The sequence below is a fragment of the Macrobrachium rosenbergii genome, chromosome 25, assembly GCF_040412425.1.
Source record: "Macrobrachium rosenbergii isolate ZJJX-2024 chromosome 25, ASM4041242v1, whole genome shotgun sequence".
Taxonomy (NCBI): Eukaryota; Metazoa; Arthropoda; class Malacostraca; order Decapoda; family Palaemonidae; genus Macrobrachium; species Macrobrachium rosenbergii.
Genome location: NC_089765.1, coordinates 49,330,306 through 49,355,305, shown reverse-complemented (window position 1 = coordinate 49,355,305; position 25,000 = coordinate 49,330,306). Strand labels below are relative to the sequence as shown.

At 39.1% G+C, this 25,000-nt stretch overlaps 2 protein-coding genes across 8 annotated transcripts in view; one reads left to right on the top strand and one right to left on the bottom strand.

Annotated features, from left to right (window-relative positions):
- LOC136852640 (CCN family member 2-like) overlaps nt 1-25,000 on the top strand; it is a 942,669-nt gene that overhangs the window by 123,780 nt on the left and 793,889 nt on the right. For 3 of the 7 annotated variants that reach the window (XM_067127580.1, XM_067127579.1, XM_067127577.1), the window contains exon 2: nt 453-502. The exons of the other annotated variants lie outside the window; for them this stretch is intronic. The gene's annotated coding sequence lies outside the window, so the exon portion shown is untranslated. The remainder of the gene's footprint in view (nt 1-452; nt 503-25,000) is intronic. 7 annotated transcript variants of the gene reach the window in all.
- LOC136852258 (piggyBac transposable element-derived protein 4-like) lies at nt 14,950-15,747 on the bottom strand. Its single transcript, XM_067126711.1, has 2 exons — nt 15,395-15,747; nt 14,950-15,085 (listed from the first exon to the last, which is right to left on the bottom strand). Exons 1-2 carry the CDS (start codon nt 15,745-15,747, stop codon nt 14,950-14,952), a joined length of 489 nt encoding a protein of 162 aa, XP_066982812.1.

The window sequence follows — 25,000 nt, the reverse complement described above, 5'->3', positions numbered from 1 at the left end:
GGAAGGCATAAAAGGCCGAATCAGAGGCCAAGCGAGTGTCATGGGCAGGACACTTTATAGGAAGCACGCCACTCATGGCTTCCCCCTCCAAACTCCTTTTCCTGACCAAAAGCCTCCTTAACCAAGACCTCTCTGGGTGTACAAGTAGAAACCAGGAAGATAGAGGCTCTATTGACATTGATGCACAAAATCTCCACTCAATGTTTAAAGGTAAAGTCTGGGTAGAAGGTTCTTCAGTCCATTCTTTGTTCTTATTCTCATTTTCGTCCCCTTTTTTTCAAGGTTCTAAGACCCATTGATTCATTGTCGATATAAGTCATCATAATTAATCAGTAAATTGCCTGATCATAAACTGACGTCACCCTCCTTGAGTCTTTGGCAGTTTCATTTTGTAAAGTTAGATTTTGTTCTACTTTATTGAGTGTTAATATATCCTTCCTCCACGTTTACAGAAAGGCCGTAAATACCGCTGTATCTTCTGTCTGCTCCACTATGTCCACAGGTAACAATCAAGTACTCAAGCATGTTATTGTTTGACACCCCCAGTTATTGAACTCTTGTGTCATTTAACAGTTTTAAGTATTGATTGCTTCATTGTTTGGCACTCCAGTTAGTTGATTCTTGTGTCAGTTAACACCCTAAGTGCCAAGAGCTAACGTGAATGACTGTGTAATTTACTCTTCTGATTAAATGTAAATACATGTAATTAATTAAGATCTAGAATTTCTCTACTGACTCCTTTCTTTAAATTGAGATTAATTTTACATTACCATTTTCTTGTCTTGTGAGTTTTGACCCTCAGTCAAAATCAGCGATGCCAAGGTAAGAGTAATGGATCGATCAACATTCATATGGATACACACACACACACCCACACACACATACACACACACACACACACACACACATATATATATATATATAACATATATATATATATATATATATATATATATATATATATATATATATATATATATATATATATATATATATATACACATACACACATATATATATATATATATATATATATATATATATATATATATATATATATATATATATATATATATATATATATATATATATATATATATATATATATATATATATATATATATATATATATATATATATATATATATATAATATATATATATATATATATATATATATATATATATATATATATATATATATATATATATATATATATATATATATATATATATATATATATATATATATATATATATATATATATATATATATATATATATATATATATATATATATATATATATATATATATATATATATATATATATATATATATATATATATATATATATATAATCAAAAAACAGTTCAGGAAAGGCACTGTCCTTATGCATTTTATTATATTATATATATATATATATATATATATATATATATATATATATATATATATATATATATATATATATATATATAGTATATAGGACAGGAATATACTCTGAAGATTCACACTTCCTTTATTGCCTTTATTGCCTACGTTTCGTGATTCATAATCACATCATCAGGGAATTCTATGGAAAATCAAATAAATTAATAAAAGTACTGAATTGCCAAAACTGAACTACATTAAAATATTAATCATTAAAATCTATAAAGACTATTCAAAATTACACACACTAGAGCACACATACATGGCATAAAATCATATTACATACGGACACATATGGTTACACAAGAGCACATTAAAAATAGCAAAATCACAAAATGCTCCAAATAAAAAAAAAAAAAAATGATAAATTTTCAAAGAATGAAGAAACAAACTAATGACAGTAATATACAAAAAGCAGAAGACGCTAACCTTACAACGCAAATGACAGAATCACACTAACAGTAAAAGAAAAATATATAAAGAACAAAATAACAAAAAGATCAGAATTACAATCAGTAATGAGCTACGACAGAAACAATGGAATAGAGGCAGTTTGAATGTTCAATGAGGGAACCCATAGTATAATATTTAAAGATTCTAGTGTCTGAAGTTTTTGTTGGTTCTGTGCTTGGCCAATAACTTTAAAATCATCATAATTTATATGCGTTTTGTACTTGGTGGCATGATTTCTTATATAGGTTGGCTCTGGATTGATCATTCGGCCTCCAGTTCTATAACTCACCCCCTTATAGTGCAGCAGATTGCTGTAAAAATCGTTCAGATAGTGAAACAAGCATGAAATTTGGCACAAACATTCCTAAGACTACGCTCTCTTAGAAAGGGCGCTGGCCACCTGAAAATCCAAGATGGCGGCTATTTTTCAAAATGGCCGCCATCTATGTTGAGATTCACTGGTTTGGGAGCATCTATTGGATGGAATATGCCAGTTTTTTTTTTAAACCTCGACTTTTAGGTTATAAAAATGTTCCATACCACACATTTATTGAAAACCCTTACTAAATGAATTGTAACCAAGATGGCGTACAAAATGGTTGCCATAAAAGTTTTTTTCTATCCACAGCGCTAGCAGACATAGAGACCAGCTGTTTTTATTTAATGGTATATTCATGTGATCAGACAGTTTAACTAATATGCTATTTTCAACTGAAATAGTAATGGTATGGTCACATACAACATTGTGTCTAAGACTGTAACCATAAAAGAAAAGAAGAGAAATACGGACTAAACGCAACCAATCTATGTATAGGTCTCTCAACCTACACCTTTGAAAAATTCGAGGATAAGAAGGTAGGCATAGCATGACACATTGGATGCTCAAGCTAGATTATCTACTGAAGAGAGGGCAATATTTATCTAGACTTCACATTTGCAAGTGCACAGAGCTGTGCAGGAAGACCCAGCTTGTAGCACTTGCACCTTTCCCGACAGCCTGCTTTGCATCCACATTTGGTAAGCTGTTGGCAACTCTTGGCTAAGGGCGAGTTGGTTGTCCAGAGGACTTGCCATGCTTCACCAGACTTTTGCCATCCCCACTCAGCAGGGTTCTCTGGCTGTGGCTGACACTGGGTGGCCTGCCCCCACACACAACCAGCCTGGTACGCAGCACGCTTGGTGTGTTGGAGGAGAGCTCCCTGGTTGGTGGAATGGCCTCATATGCCCTTTGTTTTCTGGCAAACATATCAAGTCTAGCCTCATCCACAGTGCCAGCAGTGCTGGATCTTTCATACATAAGTATGACAAACCTCTCCAGGACCTTCAGGTCACTCTCTTCCACTCTGAGAGGGTAGTGACTCAGTTTGGAGAACACAGTGGAGGCCTCTGGAAAGATGTTCCATGTCTGCCAGGCGGTCTTCTTGCCCTTGCTCCGGAAGGCTGACACTGTATCACAGCCTGTGAACGCATGGAAGAAGAGCATGCCATTCACCTTCTCCTGGCCCAGAGAGTTGCACAGGTCATGCACAGCAATCCAGCGCAGGCTCTGGCCTTGGCCAAATGCCACCCATAGCTTCTCTAGCCCTAGATTGTGGAGAGTGGAGAAAGCACTGACTGCAACGACAAGAACATCTGTGTCATTTGCTTTAACCGTGATGGTCTTGGCTCCATGTTCTGTGGCATATTTGGCATGGAGAAAGATGCGGGTGTCAGCTTCCTCATGAGAGCACTTTTCCAGTCCCTGAAGACTAGCCTCATGAGTGCTGAGGACAGCAGACCCTTTCGTGGCAATGACAACATTTGTGGCAGACATCTGGGCAACTTTGTCTGCCAGGAACTGGAACAACTCTGTCTTGTTGGCATCGTGTCTTAGGAAATTGCGCCAGTTGGATGGAATTGTGTTCTTGTCTGTCACCTTGCGCCTTCCTCCTTGACCACGTTGGAGCCTGGTCTCAGCTTTGAGGCTGGATGTATTGTATACATCAAATACAAGATGTGATGATGTGTACTTGCTGCTATAGGATTGTATCACAGGCAAGAAGTCGCAAAGTGCATAGCCCTCAAAGGTCTTTCCTTTCTTTGGTGGCAAGGCATGGACCAAAGCTGATCCATCTACAATGAGGACATCAGTCTTTGGTTCTTTGTCTTCTAGTGTAACATGACTCTCCAGGACCGAGGTCAGCTGAGACTTCTGACATGTGTACAGCCTACCACCCTCACTGAGGGAAGCTGGGAATGTTTGATTCTCGTGCTGGAAGAATTCCTGCAGATCACATTCACGGCTCTGACAGGATATAAATAGCTTTGAGAAAAGCTGGCAATCCTCCTTCAGAAGTTTCTGCTTTGACTGTTCTACAGGAGCAGCTTCTTGCCTGAAGAAGTCAGTTCTGTTCTTCTTTATTGGCTCATAGAAGGAGACTGCATTGTTTGCCAAAGAGTCTGAAAACTTCTGAAATTTAGTGCGGCCTCTGTCAAGGTGTGTCTGTAGAAGTTCTGCTGAGCTGGGGTGGGCAATGTCTTTGTTGTCAATGGAATACAGATCCTGGCTCTCTTCCTGAAAAGGACTTCCCAAGTGTTGCAAAGCCAATGACAGCTTGCTGACTCTCTCCAAGAATGTCTTCTGCGCATGAGGTGTTTGTTCATGGTGTGTTGTCTGCTCATTAGACTCCTTACTTTGAACCTCTGTTTCATATGCAGACACCAAGCGGATGATCTCTGGGCCAGCCACCATCCATCTTCTGAGTGCTGACGGATCTTCAGTCAGCCCAATGGCTCCGCCATCAGCCTTTATAAAGGCATTGGTCTGCTCATGAGCTTGGTCAAGAGCCATTGCTGAGAACTGGCGACTGGTCTTGTGCACAACAAAGTTGCCAGCCTTGAACTCCTTGTGCAACTCTGGGTGTGAACTCTCTAGGGTAAGCATGTCCCTGAGGTGAATAGGCAGCCAACGAGCATAGTTTGTATTATTGTTGGAAAAGAAGTAGGGTATCAGCTCATGCAATGCCTGGCAGTAGAGGACAAAATTGGCCTCACGGAAGGACCTGATCAGTAGGAATATCACAAGTTCCATAGACAACACCATGTGCCAGAAGTGGAACTGTGGACTCTGCTGTCTTCGAAGGTCACACCACTCCTTAAACTCTAATGCCTGCTCATTGTTGTTTGCTTTCTCAGCACAGTAGTCAGTGTATGCTGTCCTCAGGAGTTTGTACAAACTAGAGGCTGTAACCTGGTGCATCTGCCGTGTCCTGGTTACACTTGCAGCTGACAGGAAGGATTCTGCAGTTCCAGATGAAGCAACTCCTGCCTCCACCAGAGCTCCTGTCCAACCACTGCCATGAAGAAGAGTACCAAGAGATGTCATTGCTGCCATCTCAATGTGCAGACCACCAAACATTACCAGATACTTGTCTTCGCCATACTGATCAGGCCACTGCCACTGCACCTGCTTTGCTACGGCATAGATTGGCTGATCAGCTGTGATTATGGGTATCTGGCCAGGGTTCAGAAAATCAGTGACATCCTGCACTTTCTGCATCACGTGTTTGATCGTAGCAACAGAATGAGCCTGATCACGCAGGAGAGGAAGCAATGAAGTTATGGTTACTTCAAATTCTGGGCTTCTCTTCATTGAAGCGTGATGAGCTGACCACGTCAGATTCACTGCATCATCTATTTCCTGGGTGACTATGACCTTGTCTAGCCACTGATACTCCAGTGCAAGCTGTGGCCCCAAGATATCTGTGGGTGGCTTTGGTATTGCAGTGTTTGGTGGCACAGGGTTCTTTGTTTGAAAGGAAGCTGGTGAGATGTTTGTGAATGTGTCCGGCAATTCAGGCACCGACCTCACTTTCTCAGGTGCAAACTTTAGTTGCTGTCTTTCCTGTCCAGTGTTCTCCTTGGTGGGGTGCTGAAATATGGAGATGCTAGTTCCATGGAAGGAGGTAGTGGCAGTAGTTGCAGATGGGTTGTGGTCGATGTTGTCCATCACTGCAGTGGTGAACAACCCTTTTCGCAGTACTGGGGACAGACCACACCCTCCTCCACATATTTGCTAACTGTGGCATCTCCTAACTGTGCAGAGACCTCCAGTACTCTGTCATAAGAGATACTGAGGCCATACTGATGTAGCATTTCAACCAGGTTTCTCTTCCTGGTTTTGGCATAGACTGAGAGTCCCATGTAGACTGGGAATGGTGTTTCTCTGTCTTTGGAGTGTCTATGAGTTGTTGCTCCCTCTTTGTATCGGGAGTAGCAGTTGAACTGCATGAGCTGTGCAATGGCCTGGTCTGACTTTGATGCTCCAAATCGTAACTGTGACTTGATGTCAGCCCCATGCTCAACCATCCCTACAAACTGGAGCAGGAGAGGAGGCACAGAATTTCGTACACAAGCCTCAGAAAATGTGCCATCAAACCGTGACTGATGATCAAGTATAGACTTTCTGAGAATATTTGCTGCTTTAGCAATGATAACTGCCTCTGAAAGATCAGATGATTGAGCAAGTGCTTTTCCCACATCCTTTTGAAATGCAAGTAATACATCTCTGCCAGATTTATGAGCCTCAAGTTCTGGAATTTCTGCCAGAAGTTTGTCTTTGAGTCTCGTGGAATTTACACTTGGTGACTCTACACCTAATTGTTCCAGACGTTGTTGGTAGAGGTGGCAAATATCTGCCAGCCGAAATGTGACTGGATCATCTGAACAAAGGTTGTTTTCAACAATGTATGTCATCAGTTCTGACAGAACTAGTGGATACACATCTGATTCTGACTCAGTGCTACCTTGGTCTTTCTCAAGGCTCCTCAGGTAGGACCTTTTTCTGTTGTAGAGGGCACAAAGACAGGCATGGTGATACTTAAACTCCTGTGCAATGACATCCCCACCAGTCAACTTAGCAAGGAGCTTGCCATCACTAAGTATCTCTGCACATTCACGCAATTTCAAGTCAAGGCCCTTAGTACTAGCCTGTCTGAGATCAGATGCAGGTGCCACTTTCTCAGAAAATGCAAACTTCATTGTCATGACTGGTTCGGCGCAGTTTTGCACGACTAGTCTCAGTGTTGCTGGTCTGGTCATTGGATTGTCGCTTTCTTGCGGTCCAGTTTAGTGTTGTTAAACAACAAGCGACAGTTCACATGGTATTTTGCTGCATTTTTTCCTGAGAGTGGCCTCTATGCCATCACCTTCATCCAGCCTTGCTGGATCCATTATCAGTGGCGTTTCATTAATTTCACTGAACATGGGAATGTTCCTTGCCAGCATTGTGTACCCATCATGGTCTAGGACATGATGACTTGGAGGTGATGTCAAGTGCTCACCTCTTTTGTCCTTCTGACAAAGACAACACAAACTCAGTTTGTTTTTCTACTGCTCAATATTGGATTGGCATCACATTCTGCCATGATTTCACTTTTGATTAAGGCCGAGGGTTATCCTTTTACCACCTTAAACAAAGCACACATTCCTGTATGGGATTCATCTAGGTTCGGTCTCCCTACACCTGGCCCGATCATTCATCCAGTGCCATTTAAGTCCCGTGTGATCTGTACACCATCCGGGTAAGTACATGAACCATCATGTACAGCCCCCATACCCTTGGCTCGGCTCTCCCACGCTGGCACATCCTGTCTATTCAGGTGCGGCTATCTAACTATAGCTGGTCTGGGGCTGTTAGAAAGCATTTGGGACACTAAACTAAACTATACTACAACTACTAGTCTAAGACTACAGGATTAGTAAAGCTGGATTAGCTGGCACTGAACCCCATGCTGAGTTACACAGCAGTGATGTCACCAGTGTGCCCTGGTTGTGTGCAGACATACACTCTTTTACATTTATTAATTTTCCTTCAAAATTGATGAGTTATTCGAAAGAGATGGCCTCATTAGGATCTAAAACCACAGAAACCAAGATCCATGCTTAAAACGATAATTGTTGAACGGGCATTATTTCTCATTATAATTATTGTTTCTACCTTTTCTTGGCAGCCATATAGCCGCCATATTTAAAGGTAAACTGTACTGGGAAGCTACAGAAACATAATATTCACAAGAAATAGTATGGAAGAGCTTTACCATATTGCTAGAAGCAAATACATGCCATTCTAGTGAAAAATTAGCCAAAATCTGTCGATACTGGCCGCCATCTTGGAATTTGGCCGCCATATTAAATTTTTGCGTGGCCAGCGCCCTTTTCTGATAGAGGAACTTTAAAGAGCACTTGTGCAAAATTTCATGCTTGTTTCACTATCTGAACGATTCTTATGAAATATGCAATTATCTGCTGCACTATTATGAGAGTTAGCTCTGACCCTGAGAAACCGCCTGGTAGATCCGACACATTTTCCCAGACTACATCTGGGGCAAGTATATTCATAAACAACACCAGACAACATCAAGGGGCAAAGCCAATCTTTAAATCTGAAAAGCGAGCCGATTGTCTTTGGATTTTTTGGGATGAGTTTGATGTCAATGGCCCCAAAGTACTTCTGAATGATCCTAATGAAATCCCTTCTAAAGCTGTCATCATGTAGAAATGGGAAAACGGTGTGTATAGGAAGTTTAGGGACATTAATGTTTGCTATAGGGTTGAATGATTTGTTCAGTAGTCTGGAAAGAATCCTATAGAAGGTTTTGTTTGGAAAGCAATTATAATTAAAGTATTGTTGCAGGAAAAGGATTTCTTCATGAAAAAGGGCCCACCTAGAAGTGAGAGTTAAAGCACGGTGTATGATCTTTTTGTTTTGTTGTTTTTTATGTTTTTTTATTGTTAGTGTGGTTCTGTCGTTTGCGTTGTAAGGTAAGTGTCTTCTGCTTTTTGTATAAGTATATTACTGTCTTAGTTTGTTTCTCCATTCTTTGAAAATTTTCTTAAAATTAAACATTTTTAAAACTTTTTCTTTATAATTTATTTGGAGTGTTTTGTGATTTTGCTATTTTTAATGCACTCTTGTGTAACCATATTTGTTTGTACGTAACGTGATTTTATGCTTTGTGTGTATGTATTTAAGTGTGCTCTAGTGTGTGTAATTTTGAACAGCCTTTATAGATTTTTGATAATTAAAATTTTAACGTAATTCAGTGTCAGCAGTTCTTTACTTTTATTAATTCATTTGATTTTCCATAGAATTCCCTGATGATGTGATTATGAATCACGAAGCGTAGGAAGGAATAAAGGAAGTGAATCTCCAGAGAATTCCTGAACTTGACTAAAATTTATGTATGTGCACCGAATCTGTCAGATTTACATATACACATACATACATACATATATATATATATATATATATATATATATATATATATATATATATATATATATATATATATATATATGTGTGTGTGTGTGTGTGTGTGTGTGTGTGTGTGTGTGTGTGTGTGTGTGTGTGTGTGTGTGGAGGAGAGAGAGACCTTCGATACTTATTGTATTCAACCTCGCTGACACAAGAGACCAGGGTTCAATCCCACAGAGGGTATGCAACTTGATCCAGTTACCTTGAAAATCATTTGTTAATTTAAACTGTGAATTAAGTATCTAGTTGTTTGTCGAGTGTGGTGGTTAGACTAGAAATAGAAAGCAGGCAAGAGGCTAGCAAGGTCATCCAAAAAAATTGTAGAATAAATGAGAATTGATGCCCTCTGCAGCCATCTCCTTCTTTGGGGAAAAATAGTTGTAAGAATTGTATTGTTCTTCACATTATGAAGCCTGCAGTGCATAAGCATTATTAATAAGTACTGTTTTGTACTTAGCCAGAATATAATTTATATATCACAGTATCCATCAAAATGATAATTTAAATTTAGAGGCTCTTTTAAAGGTTAATTTTATTAATTTAGGATATAGAAATTATGGGTTCCCTCTTTTCTGTCTGACAGATAATGGATTAACTGATTAGTTTATGCAACATGCACAGGTAATTATTAATACCGTTCTTGTGTGATACACAAATACGATGGCCTTAAAAGTTCTGAGTGGTGAAGAGTATTATAGTGTACAGCAGTCTCTCTCTCTCTCTTATCTCTCACGTCCAGTGAAAACTTCCTTACATCTCTGACAGTTAGTTAATTGATTGATTTGTTTATGTAATCTGGCTTAGTTAATTACTAGTATCATCCTACTACTCTACAAATATGATGACGAAGAGTGCTGAAGTACACAGCAACCCTTCTCTCTCTCTCTCTCTCTCTCTCTCTCTCTCTCTCTCTCTCTCTCTCTCTCACGTCCAGAGAAAACTTCCTCACATCTCTATTATGTCTCAAGACAAGAGATAATGAGAGCAGAGAGCCTTCCCCGGCGATAACCGTTAAGAGGAAAAAAGATTTCTGTCTCTTATGACTTCCCAGAATTTTTGTGTGTTAGGACCACAGAGCCGCTGCTGCTGTTATTGTTTAGGAAGCTTATCGGGTATGAGAGTCTTTGCTTCTCTTGCATTGAATGTTACTTAGCAAGTTTATATCCTTTGTGATGTTGTTAGTTTTGCTTGTGTTTGTATCGTTTTCCACTTCGTCAAAGATGTATGATGCATATATAATATATATATATTTATATATATATATATATATATATATATATATATATATATATATATATATATATATATATATATATATATATATATATATATATATATATATATATATATATATATATATATATATATATATATATACATATATACATATATACATATATATATATATATATATATATATATATATATATATATATATATATATATATATATATATATATATATATATATATATATATATATATATATATATATATATATATATATATATATACCATATATATATATTTAACAAGTATTCAATTCTTGGCATCCCTTTATACTCAAAACTCAGGTAAATAGCACCCAGATCAAGGAGCAGCCTTAAGACGGTTCTCTGTTAATTAAATTTTGCCCATTAAATGAGTTAGGGTCTGCACTTTCCCCTCATTACGCCTCCACAAGCACTTAACTTAAGCTATTTTTTCCAAGACACTCATTTTTTGGCTGATCCCTCTTCTTCCCACACAAGATCTGTTCACAGCCTGACACATGAAAATGCCCAAAGCAGGAATAAACAGGAATCGCCCTCCTCAGCCAGTACACCTGAATTGCTTGGGGCTATGGAAGCCAGCGAGAAAGCTAGGTCTAGTAAGGGCTGACATCAGTGTCGGTGGGGAGATGCAGCCAGTAGACTGAACCAGTGACACGCCTTTGAGCGTGACCTCTGAGATTTCACTCCAATCTCTTTTGTCTGACTGTTCACCTTACCATCTGAGTGCTAACTGAAGTGCCACGTGTAGAAGGTCCCTCTCATCTGAGAGCCATTCTATTCTGCAACTGAGGAGTTTCGCTTAAGGAATGAAGGTACTCTGCAGTGTAGAGTGTTCGGTCATTTATCTATTACTCTTATCTCATTCCATTTTCCTTTTCCCCTTGCATTGTGCTAGACCCTGAAATTTGTCGGTAATTTAACTGAACATAGCCTGACATTACTTCTTGAGCCCTCAGCTTTTCATGTAATAATTAGACTGTTTTCCAGTTCACCCAGTGACCATGTTCCTTCTCCATATGTTACAGAATGGTTGTGTGAATGCTGTAGAACATTTGTATCCTGCTGTGCCCCTACAACCATCAATCAAGCCTTCTAGCTGATTTTATTTGTCTCATTATTAACTTTTAAGAGGTGCTAAATAATGAGCAGGAGGACAGGTACTGCTACTTTATTCAGAATGCAGGCTGCTTATAAAGTGCCGTGTGGACATCAGACAGAGGAATACAATAGAATTTCGGTGACCTGAGGTCAATTATTCTCGGCAATAATTACAATGGATAAATATAAGTAATGTAAAAAGTGAGTTGACAAGAATTGACATAACAACATTCTAACACATGTGCAAAAGAAGCAAATACAAATGAATTAGTAATAGATACATATTTATACAGAAAAATTATGGCTAATTCTGCTTGACCCGATCCTATAGGAGCGGTATTGAAGAAAACAGGTGGTTCATCATAGAAAACTCGCTCAGAGGGGACTTTACAAATACTCCCCCCCCCAACATGTGGGTAACGTCTGATTAATCTAGGTATCTGCTGGGACGTTGAAGAGTGCTGCAGCTCCGCAAAGTCAGCGGGGGGGTGCAGTGTGAGCGGGAGCGGCTGGCTGTGGTTTCGGCTGGTTGCTTTCGGGGGTAGCCACGCGACCTCCTTTTGGGGTGGCTTGGCTGCGGAGGCAGTGGTTCTTGAGGAGGGTGCTGCATGGTACCGTCTGCTGTCTCCTCCAAAAAGGCGGACTTGAGACGGTCGACCGACACTCAGTCGTCCTTCCTGCGCAAGGCGAGGCGGAATGCTTTGGTGATCCTCTCGAGCACGCAGAAGGGCCCCCTGTAGGGTCTGGTTAGTGGGGGGCAGACGGCATCATCCCTGACGAAGACGTGGGTGGAGGAGGACAAGCCGAGAGGCGTGAAGGTTGTTGACCTATTGGTATACGTCCGCTGGCAGGGAGCGAACTTCCCGACTATGTCGCGGAGCCTCTGGACTGACGGGTTGTGATGATCTCCCGTGATGAGTTCGCCTGGGACTACGAGGGGCTCCCCGTAGATTTTCTCTGCTGCGGACGGGTCGTCGTTGGCTCTGGGGGTGGTTCTCAGTCCGAGGAGGATCCGAGGCAGCTGGTACTTCCAATCCTCAGCAGTGCAGCGGGCCATGAGGGACGCCTTCAGGGACCTGTGGAATCTCTCCACCAATCTGTTCGCTGCGGGGTTGTAGGCGGTGGTGGTGTGGTGAGATGTCTGCTGCAGGCGTGCCAGGGCTGACCACAGCTCGGACAGGAAGGCCGGGCCCGTGTCGGTGGTTATGTAGTCCGGGACACCAAACCAGTTCATCCAGCTGGAGAGGAGGGCTCCGGCGCAAGCACTGGCGTTGGCTTCCTGCATGGGCATCGCTTCAGGCCACCTGGTTGAATGGTCGACAATTGTCAGGAAGTATCTGGCCCCGCCTGATGGGGAAGAGGGCCTACGACATCTACGTGTATGTGTCCAAACTGCCAGCACGCCTGAACGCTGGTTACAGCGCTGTTTTTAGTCTGTTAGGGGCGTGGGGTAGTTCATGGAGCCAAGACTAGGTCGCTGTATGAGTCCGCTAATGGCTCCAGGAACCACTCCAGGGTCACCACTTTAAGAGATGCTAAATAATGAGCAAGAGGACAGGCACTGCTCCTTTATTCAGAATGCAGGCTGCTTATAAAGCGCTGTGCAGACATCACACAGATGAATACAATAGAATTTCGGTGACCTGAGGTCAATTACTCCTGGCAATAATTACAATGGATAAATACAAGTAATGTAAAAAGTGAGTTGACAAGAATTGACATAACATTCTAACACATGTGCAAAAGAAGCAGATACAAATGAATTAGTAATAGATACATATTTATACAGGAAAATTATGGCTAATTCTGCTTGACCTGATCCTATAGGAGCGGTATTGAAGAAAACAGGTGGTTCATCATAGAAAACTCACTCAGCGGTGACTTTACAACCTGAGTGGCACTCTCAAATGTGTCTATTGTTAATTTTAACCTGAAAGTGCCAAGAGCCTAGCATATTCAGCTCCCTGTGATTATTCTTCTGATTTCTGTAAATACATGTTATTAATCCAGACCCAGAATTTCTCTCCTGAGACCTTCCCTTATTGAATTCTCACACAGATAACTTTTTTTTTTTTTGTATTACGATGTATTGGTTCCCAGTCAGAAGCATCTCCAACAAGGCAAGAATTGCAATTGCACCAATACTTGTAAGAAATGGGGACCTTGTCCCAGCATATTTTGCAAGATTCCAGTGATTAGCTTAATGAATCATTGCTAGATTGGACTTGTGAAGTGAGATGAACCAGTTAATGTAAATTTCCATTTACATTTATGAGCAATACAGTTGGAGCGAGGTTATACAGCATAAGTATCCATTTTCACAGTTGTTGTTTGTAAATGTGTGGCTAGGAATTGTAAATTTTAAATTTTAGACTGCATGCTCACAAGTGCTGTGCAAGCTTGGACATTAGGAATTTAAGGACCAGTAACGTCAGAAACCTGTCACACGACAGGTAGGGTAGTGTTGTTTTCGACACAACAACTTTGGCCGTTGACTGCTCGGCTCCTATTGAACCAATTTTTTTTTCACAGTACTCAGCAACTACTCTTCTTTCTACTGGTGTAGGAAAAAAAACTCTAGTTTAAAAAAAAAACCTATTTGTTTAAAATCTGACAATAAGTATTAAAATTGATATACATACATATATACACACGTGTTTCCTGAGGTCCACAATTCTTGAGAAATGCAAGGTAGACTTGAAAGAAGGATTGAGCACCCTTTTGAGACTAGTCAGGGTCCAATAGGACAAAAACTGCGAAATCTGAAAAGAGGAGAAATGGCTAAAAAGTTTTTATTTTTATGTTAAATGTGTTTTTAAATGTAATGTATTATATAAAATAAACAATCGACAATAGGAATAATAATTTGGGAACACTTACCAGGAATTAGAGCATGTATTGCAGGTGTACTTCAGGTGGTGGGGGCAGGTTGGCTTCCTGCAGTTGCTACACATAAATTATGAGGGGGTTATTGACCACGATGTTGAGCAGGCCAAAGAAGACACACAAGGGCCACCTACGGGTCTTCCTGCTGCAAGTCATGGCGGCACACAGCTGGTTGAAAGTGTCAACTCCTCCCTTGGTTGCATTATAGTACATGTGGATGTGCGTCTTCTGACATTCCACAGGTGTGGGCTGATGGTGGACTGGATCCTCTAGGATGACTTCGCACATTGGCACATCAGGGTCACTTTGTGTTCATAGTTGTAGACAGCAGCCAACTGTCCCACCTCCACTGGAAATGTTAGCAACTCCAGGGTCATGTAGGGTTTAGGACGAATAATAGCAACCAAGTGCATCCCATACTTCTGCAGGCTCTTGGCTAAGGGCGGGGATGTAAACCAGTTGTCGGTGGTGACAACACGCCCCGCCATCCTGAAGGGCTTGACCAACTCTGTTCTAAAAAACTCCCCCAGCGATATGACCCTGCTGAGATATGACCCTGTTAGCACCAGTGGTACTGCCACAGTAGGGGATTGCATTGCACGTATAGTGCGATTCTGCGTCACAAGCCATTACCAACTTGATGCCATACCTAAAGAGAAAAGAGAAAAGAAGAAAACTAACATTAGTTATCAATCAAACATGAAATATGTGTAAAAAGGAAAAAAACAATTAGTTATCAATCAAAACATGAAATATTTGTAATGAAAAAGAAACTAACATTAATTATCAGTCAAAATATGAAATATTTGTTATAATGAAATAACAGAAATGTTGAAACATTATAAAACAAAAAAAGTATTATTGATAATGATAATTAAGGATACAAAATATTTACAAACATACATATCAGAGAATTGTCACTACTGAATCAGTACCACAGAATGAAACATTTACTTACTTCGCTGGTTTGTTTGGAATAAAAATGCAGAAGCTGCAACGTCCCCTGAAGGCTAGCAGTTGCTCATCCACAGTAAGATGAGGCCCTGGAGAGTAGTTGCCTATGCAGTGCTGGATGACAGTATTCCAAACTTCCCTAATAGAGGCGAACTTGTCCGTCTTCAGACTGTCCGTCCTTGTGGCAGCATCATCAAATCGTAAGGACCTCATGAGGAATGCGAAGCATCGCTCACTCATGGCACTCCTGTAGAAGGGGCACCCTAATGCTGGGGAGAACATCTCTTCTGTAGTGAGGTGGTTGTCCTTGCGTGCCCCTGCCATGATGAGCATGCCAAGTAGTGCCTTCAGTTCCATAAGGTGGAGGTTTTTGAAGGTGGAGTTGTCTTGGCATTTTACTTAATCATGCAAGGACGTCACCTTGTCTACTGTGTGCACACACTTCTGCCAGCAAGGGGTCATTCATGAACAAAGAAAACACCTCCAAGGGCATCTTAGCAGATAGATTGTTTGTAGTAGGAGCCTCCTCCTCAATGTTGTCACTCCTCAAAATAGATGGCATGGCAGGGTTTTGCTCTGAGTGCCACACTGTCTTGTCCTTTCCTATGTAGATGTCTTCCGACAACTTCTTGAGGGCATCACCAGCTACAGGATGTAGTGGCCCCCTCCTCCTCTTCCTGCTTAGTAACTCAGAGGGGCTAAGGAAAAGGGAAGAAGCTGTCACAGCACTCGACGTGGAAGGCTGGTCCTCCTGGGGTGTGACACCTTCCAACTCGGCCTCCACGTCTTCCTGTGTGACTTCGTCTACCTCCTTGTCCTCCCACGTGAGAACGTCGTGCAGGTCATCAAACACCGTGTCTGCTTCAATAACAATCTCAGACGGGTCCTCCACGTCACTGGCGTCATCCTCGGAAAAAAGCAGCTTATCGTAGTCCTCCTACTTCACGACATCCCTTCTTGACATGGCAAAATCTGAAAAAAATGGAAAAAATGGAAAATTAGAAAAGTATCCCAAAAAAAAGTCTTGGCCATGATCAATCTCCAAAATGGCAGTTGGTCTATGTAGAGAAATTGTTTGTCAATGTTTTCACCAAAAATTATTATTATTATAGTCAAAATAACAATGATGCTGCAATCAGTTTTGCAAAATTATTGAAAATCACTTTTACTTACTTGCAAGGTAAAGTAGTATTGAAATGGACACCAAATGAACTTTCGGCGCCGAAAATACTGTGTTCGTGGAGGAATACAAGTGCGGCGTGTCTATCCTTCGTAGCAGCTCTACAAACACTAGCTGTTCCAGAAAAATGAGTCGCCATACTCAAAGGGGACGCTGCTCACAACGAAAAAATGGCTTTGCGCAACCCACGTGTCTAAAACGACACATTGCTACCTGTCCAGGGTTAATTCATTTGACTGAGGTAGTAGCTTTGCCAGTTAGGTAGAATATTTAGGGACTATTGCTACTGCATGTTGGCAAATTGCATAACCTTAGCTATAGTCAAGAATTTAGCCAGGAGGTGAACAGTGATAATTCGAAAGAAAAGTGCAAAATTTCTCTCCATTTCTATAGCAGAAATTTTCGAAAGCTGCTTAGCTAGGAAGTCGTATCTGGCAACCGACTCCGCTTCCAAGGTGACGCTGCCTGGCAATGACCAAGAACTGTGCACAAGTCTCTGCTCACTGCCAACCAGTTCAGTGAATTCTAACTTTTCTTTGTAGAACGAATTAGAGTAAAAATGTTGAAACTCCTAGTCACCGCAAATTATCATTTTGTGCTTTTGAGTGTCATTCCATTTAGCATACGCTCGTGCATCATTTCATTCATAACAGCGTCGTGATTCATTCTGTATCTCGTAAACAGCGTTACGCGCTTGTATCCCTGTTATATGATGATGGTGTGGGTCTCTCACTTGCCCGCCGAGTCTCTGATTTGTTTTGATCTGTGAGAGGGCAGCCGATCGAGACTACAAAGTCTACCCCAAAGCCAAATCAAAGTCCTTCAAAAGAAGGCATCGTGCTTCCCCATATAAATGGGAAAAAAACACGTTAAAAGAAGAAGTTGTCTCACCATGCACTCGCCAGGGTAACTCATTCTGACCGCCATCTTGGGCGAACTGTCAACTGCCATCCACCATTAGCTATCCCCCTGGCTTTGACGTATCCCCCCTCTCACACAAACACGATCACAGTAAGTTTTACGATGTCATTTTAACTTCAATGAGGTCACATGCAAGCTATTTTATTACGAAAGTGTCAATACTTTATGATAGTAGAGTAACATTTTTACTGACCGTGGCAGTTCTTTAATAAGAATCCACTCTTTAATAAGAGTATTCATTCATTAATGATACACCCAGTGCAATTACGATAGGCATTTTAACTCTTACTTGTAAGTAATAATTATCAGCGTAAACATTTGTGTTCATTGTTAGGTAGTACGGCCACTCAAAAATGTTTTGCAACATACTTCAAAACTTTTTGGACAATAGCTTATAATAGTGACATCTGGCTCTATTTGGCAACTCCATCATAAGTACATGAAACAAGCACAGATATTACCTCTCGTTTCCCTTAAACCCTGTTTTTATTTCTCTCTATAATTATTATGACTCCTTTATTTCTCTCTTCATCATTATTGTAATTCTTTTATTTAATCACTTATTCTCTCTCTCTCTCTCTCTCTCTCTCTCTCTCTCTGCCACCAAGTATCCATTGGGTGTTACCTCATATTTATCAATGAAGAAGAAAATCTGAATTTACTCCCACAAGGCTTGAATGGATGACTAATTATAGTTTTTTATTTGACTCTTTTACCCTACCATTATGAGCGAAATTTTCAAAATGTTCCGTTATTTTTCATAATACGGATTTTTCACTCACCATTCTTTTTTTTACTGTTAACTGTATTATGAATAAACAAAATCGAATAAGAAAAGCACATACCCTTGTATATATAAAACAAATAAATTATTGTCAGGTGAACTTTTTAAAAACTTCTGGAACATGTTGCGAAACATTTTTGAGTGACTGTACAAACTATAGCTTTACTATTTGCCCTGAGTAAAAGAAAACCAAACCTAATCTACAAGTATAAGTAATTAAATACTATAAGTCTGGTCTGCTGAAACTAAATACGGGATCCTCGCAAAAACCCATTCTTGCTTATACTTCATTAAATACAACATTCACATGCTTTTTACTTCAGTGGTACTGTCCACGTCCAAGTTCTTTGAATATTGTGTATCGAGAGCACATTTTTACAAATCTGCAACCCCCGAGTGCCGTAAATCCAGTCATTGAACTCACTCCCCACATGTATACCATTTTCTCAGTGTCTTAACAGTTCTTTGCAACCACATAATCAATTAACGTTCTTCAGAACAATTTACCGTTCTTTGGAACAAATCGTCGTTCTTCAGAACAAATTACCGTTCTTCAGAACAAATTACCATTCTTCAGAAGAAACCTGCCATTCATCAGAACAAATTACCGTTCTCCGGAACAAATTACCGTTCTTTGGAACAAATTTCCTTTCTTTGGAACAAATTACCATTCTTTGGAATAAATTACCATTCTTTGGAACAACTTCCCGTTCTTTGGAACAAATTTATTGTTCTTTGGAACAAACCAGAACCATTCTCTTGAACAATTAAACCCATTCTTTGGAACAGCACCTCTGCACTCAGCAAAAGAGCGATTGTCGTTTATACATTAACTACAGAGCACTTTCTGTGCTGCACAAAAGTTTCTCGTATTTCACCTAACTTCACCAATGGTTTACTGCACAGAGTGCCTGCAGATTTTGCGCTTATTGCTAAGTTTGCACCGTGTTACCACAACCATAACATAAGCGCCACCACCAATAACTGTGTTCCATAACATAACTGCACCTGTACCTCTTGGCACCAAGTGCCACCAGTGTATCCTTCACCTTACTTGTGTTTTAGGAAACCCATTTGGGCCCTTGAGTGCCACCCTCTCGCTGCAAGAAACGCTCCCAGTGCCACCCTTTTAGTAGGGAGCACTGTCCAGTATTTGTAGGCTCTTGTCCAAATTGCTACAATTAGCATCTGACCCAGGGCCACCCACCAGTTCTCCGAGAATGATCTCACACTTTGTGCCATTGCCACCTCACCAAGGGAGCATTTCCATTTACTAGTGGTGTCACCCACTGGCTCGCAGCATTGCATAACCACACAGTGCCAGTGCCACCTCACCAAGGGAGCATTCCCATTTACTAGTTGTGCCACCCACTGGCCCACACCATTGAATAACCACACCTTGCCAAAAGCAGAATGCCAATTTCCAGTCTGCGCAATTGCTTGCATGGTTGAACACCGACCTACTATTCACCTTGCTTGGTACCTTAGGCCCACAAAAATCGCAGCAGCTTGTCTGCTGATGACTACAGAGCCTTCCTGGAAATCGGGAAAGGGTGGAACCTCGGGGGGAGCAACTGAACACGTGGGTCCAAGAACAAGTAGCTGCCGCTAAGAGGGAGAGAGCTCAGAAAAGAGAAGAAGAAAGGAAGGAGAAAGAAGCAGAGGCAGAAAAGCAAAGACAGTTCAAACTAGCTTTGGCTTAGGAGAAAAGAGCTCTTGCTGAATTAGAAAGACAAGAAAAGGAAAGCCAATGCATCCATGAACTAGCGCTTGAAAAGTCTCGCCAGGAGAGTGCCATGGCACTTGCCCAACATAGGGCCGAACATCCTACTCCAGCCACTCCACAATCTGCCCTCAACAGCATAAGCTCACTAATTCCAAAGTGGAATGGCACCAAACCTGAGGCTTGGCTCGAAAAAATGGAATGTGTCTTCACCAATTTCGAGCCTACCTCAGCAGAGATCTCCTTGATCCTTGGCAAACACATGAATGGCAAGGGCCTAGTGACTCTCCACTCCTTAACCGATGGTGCTCAGGGGACCTCGAAGAGGTCAGGAAGGCTGTCCTCAATGCCTATGAAATTACCCGTGAACGCTGGAGACAATGTTGGCGTGACCAACCAAAGGAAGCAGGTCAAACTTGGACAGATTGGGCCTATCACAAGACTCAGGCTGTCAAGCATTGGCTGGAAGCCCTCGACATCACAACGTTTGAGGAACTCTTGAAGCGCATACTATGCTCCAAGCTCCTTAGCCACACACACATATGAGAAATGTCCCAAGACCCTCGACGAGTGCTGCCACTTAGCAGATGACTGGGACACATATCATCCTTACGCCAGTTCCCTGGATTGGAAAATCATCCCATCAATTCACACCTCATTGCAAGCCCAACCAAAGAATGGGCCCTTTCTAAAATTCCTATTTGTACTCAGTGCAAAAGGAAGGGGCACTTGGAATCCCAGTGCTGATCTAAGGGAGGAGCTGCTGCAATGCCACCCCCTGATCAATCCAGGCAACATCCTAAACCTTCACCCACTCCTAAAAAGAACTTTGGTAAGATTTGATTGCACTGCATGTAAAGTTTATAGGCACTCTGGAAGAATTGCCCTAGCAAAGCAGCTGCACCCGCCATTGCACTGGTGGTTACCAATCACCAATCTCAAGGCACTCCAGCTAGGCCAAGGCATTTGAAGACACTGCCATGCAAGTCCCCCTGATTAGGGAAGACAAAGTCCCTCATGGAACTTAAATGAAAAAAAAAAAAACATAGACTCGCCACCATCGTGAGTATTAATCAGGTAAAACTGATTCACCTAACAGCTCGTTTGAGTCACCAGGGCCCACAGAACCAATCTCTGCACACTCGCAGTAGCAAATTATCTTCCTGGAGGCTATGACCTTCTCCTGGTACAGGACTCAGGGGAGTTCTTGATAAGTACATTTTTCATTGTTTTATTGTTCTTAAATGCAACATTAACACCGAAATTCTTAAGAAGATGGGGGATATCTTTCATATTATTATTATAAGGCAGAACAGGCAAATTTTTTGTGTTGTAAGGTTCTTTTTGGTTTTGATACATAGTCTTTTTTGCAGCTTCAAATGCACTGTTTAATACACTGTCAGGATATTAAAAATAGTGCATTTTAAGCTGCAAAAAAAGACTATGTATCAAAACAAAAGAACCTACAACACAAAAAATTGCCTATTCTGGCCTTTATAATAATAATATGAAAGATATCCCACATCTTCTTAAGAATCCTGGCGTTAATGTCGTATTTAGGAACAATAAAATAATGAAAAATGTACTTATCAAGAACTCCCCTGACAATACCAAAGGGTGTGTATATAAAATTCCATGTAAGTCTTGTGACAGCTTTTTTATTGGCCAAACAGTGAAAGCACTGGAAAAAAGAATTGAACAGCATAAGAAATGTGTGAGATATGCACAGGGGCACAGTGGTATTTTTGTACATGTTAGTGAGAACAATCATGCTGTCAACTGGGAAGGGTCAAAAAGGATCGTATATTCTAATAATGCACTGGAAAGGAATATCATTGAGTCTAGCTTTATAAAAGAAAGTTACAACCATAATATGAATATCAGTCAAGGGATGTATGAACTTGATCCTTTAATATTAAAAGAAATTTGTAAATTGTTTAAATTTTAAGGTAGGAAGTAGAAATGTATGAAAATAGGATTATCATATTTGTAAACACAGTAGGGGGCAGTAGTGCTAATGAATTTCCACACTCCGCCTGCCTGACACCTGTCAGGTGTGGATCTGAGGTCGCCTATGGTCGGTATGTTTATCAGTGTTGTCCCCTGAGAATATATTGTGATTTTTAGCCAAATGAGTTTTGAAGGTCACTCCTACCTTGACACCGGCCTGTGGGTGGATATGTAGTCTCTAACGGTTGTGTATGTTCGTCAGTACTGTTTCTGTAGTATATATATTTGTGACCTCTTATACTCTGTATCAGTCCTTCGTCAATGGCTTGGAAATAAAGTCGAAGCCAGTCAGGACCTACACCCCATTTCTTATTTTTTCACCTGTGGTAATGTGTGATAAATGAATCACGTACAAATGTGATAATAGTTATGTATATATATATATATATATATATATATATATATATATATATATATATATATATATATATATATATATATATATATATATATATATATATATATATATATATATATATACATATATATATATATATACATATATATATATATATATATATATATATATATATATATATATATATATATATATATATATATATATATATATATATATATATATATATATATATATATATATATATATATATATATATATATATATATATATATATATATATATATATATATATATATATATATATATATATATATATATATATATATATATATATATATATATATATATATATATATATATATATATATATATATATATATATATATAATGTCACGATGCGTATCAAGTACCTGGTTATAACACAACTAATCTCAAGATTCAAAATATACCTCACTTCAGCCAGATACCTGAACTCTCATAACATTAATTGTTACGACTGAGTACTCTAAAGGTAACAGTGATCCCTAAGAAAAAACTTATTTATCAATCACTTGAAAAATCAAACTAAGTCTATCAGAATATGTGTGAGGTATCAAAAATTAAACTAGAAATATTCTAGAGTAGTAGGGCATCACTCCATCAAAAAACTCTAACTGTTTCCCTGGTCTTAATTCACTTTAGCAAAACTAAAAGAACAAAACATGTTTATCACTTTGCCTTATGCACACACAATCAATCCTATTCACTGATGGTCAATAAATGAAACACTGTTTTTCTAAAAATGTTAAATACAAAAATTTATTTTCAAATTCAAAGTTTATAATTAGAATTCACAATTAATTAGAATTCACAATTTGAAAAATTTACTATTACTCGAAAATAACACAATACTTAATCAATTCTTGAATTAAATTATGAAACAAAATTAATTCACAAAAACTTTATCAGAATTTAAATTAATCAAGCAAAGTTTAAACTATCAAAATTACTCAAGATTTAAAAGAAAATCTCAATAAATGAAATCAAGTATGCAATGTTAAATTAAGTATGCAATGTTAAATTAAGTATGCAATGTTAAATTACAAGAAATATTTACAATGCTATGTAAATAAATGTTACATCACAAACAAAAAAATGTGAAAATATAAAGAGATTGTAAATAGAAAAACACACAAAAATACACAAGATTTATCAATAATGAGTTCACTTGTTCAAAATTTCCTAACTTATCATACCATAACTTCCTAACTTATCATACCATGGTATTATAAGTAAAATTCACGTTACCTTACACAAACTTGTGAAAACCTCTGTAAATCACTTGCTGCAGCTGCGTTACACAATACACACTTTTTTACCAGGCGCCGTTACAAACTAAATAACTTTGCTAAATCCAGATCTCAAAAGTTAATGTTAAAAGTGACCACAAAAAATTACGTTAAAAGTAATCTCTTCGTAATTAGGAATGAGAGAGAGAGAGAGAGAGGGTACCAATTCAACTGGTCTCAGAAATCAGAATGAAACAAATTTTAGGATTCAGTAACACGTGAAACAATTACATGATGTCATTAAAGCATTTTGGGTACGAGATACAAAAGTTCTAGAAGCAGGGAAGTGACGTCATTAAAGCGTTTTGGGTGCGAGATACAATGGAGAAGCTTCTAGAAGAAAGTTACGTCATCCCAGCAAAACGTTTTGAATGCAATCTTAAAAACATGACGTAATTGATCAGGACACGTATTCTTTCTCTCAAAGTGGCGAACGTGACTCAAACAACGCATGTAACAACATGAAATCACTCGTCTTGAGCCCGTATGGGACGAATCGGCGTTTGTTTTCAAAAGCTGTCATCATTAACCCAAAACAAAGCGCTCCCTCTTATCTGAATTGATGACAACTGAAATGAAACAAGCCTTGGTGGACACACACACGTGTTCACATACTACGCTTTTATTAAAAAAGATATTCGTTCTAAATTACGTTACTATTAAAATTATAATAACAATTCTAAATTACGCTATCAAGTAATCATTAGCTCTTTTGAGATCTGATGCCAAACTAAATATGACACTTTAACAACCATTATCATTAAACATAACACATGGAAAAAAGTAAATATGTCAAAATTATAGGAGGATATACGTATTACAAGGCAACATCATGAAAATATATATATATATATATATATATATATATATATATATATATATATATATATATATATATATATATATATATATATATATATATATATATATATATATATATATATATATATATATATATATATATATATATATATATATATATATATATATATATATATATATATATATATCTGAGGACCCAAAAGTAACCGGAATTGTGTCATAGAATTTTATTCAGTTATTGTTACATGTTTACAGTCTTATCACCTTCAAAGTATTCTCCATTTGAAGCAATGCACTTATCCAGACGTGTTTTCCACTGTTGAAAGCAATTCTGGAACTCTTGTGAAGTTATGGCTTTTAATGACTCCGTCGTTTTCTTCTGAACCTCTTCAACGTCTGCAAAACGGTTTCCTTTGAGGGCTTTCTTCATTCGGGGGAACAAAAAGAAGTCACAGGGAGCAAGATCGGGTGAATAGGGAGG

Coding starts and splice junctions, on each gene's coding strand:
- LOC136852258 (XM_067126711.1), bottom strand. CDS start 15,747: ATGGAACTGAAGGCACTACTTGGCATGCTCATCATGGCAGGGGCACGC. Junction 15,086..15,394: donor ATTCCAAACAAACCAGCGAA/GTAAGTAAATGT, acceptor TTTTCTCTTTAG/GTATGGCATCAAGTTGGTAA.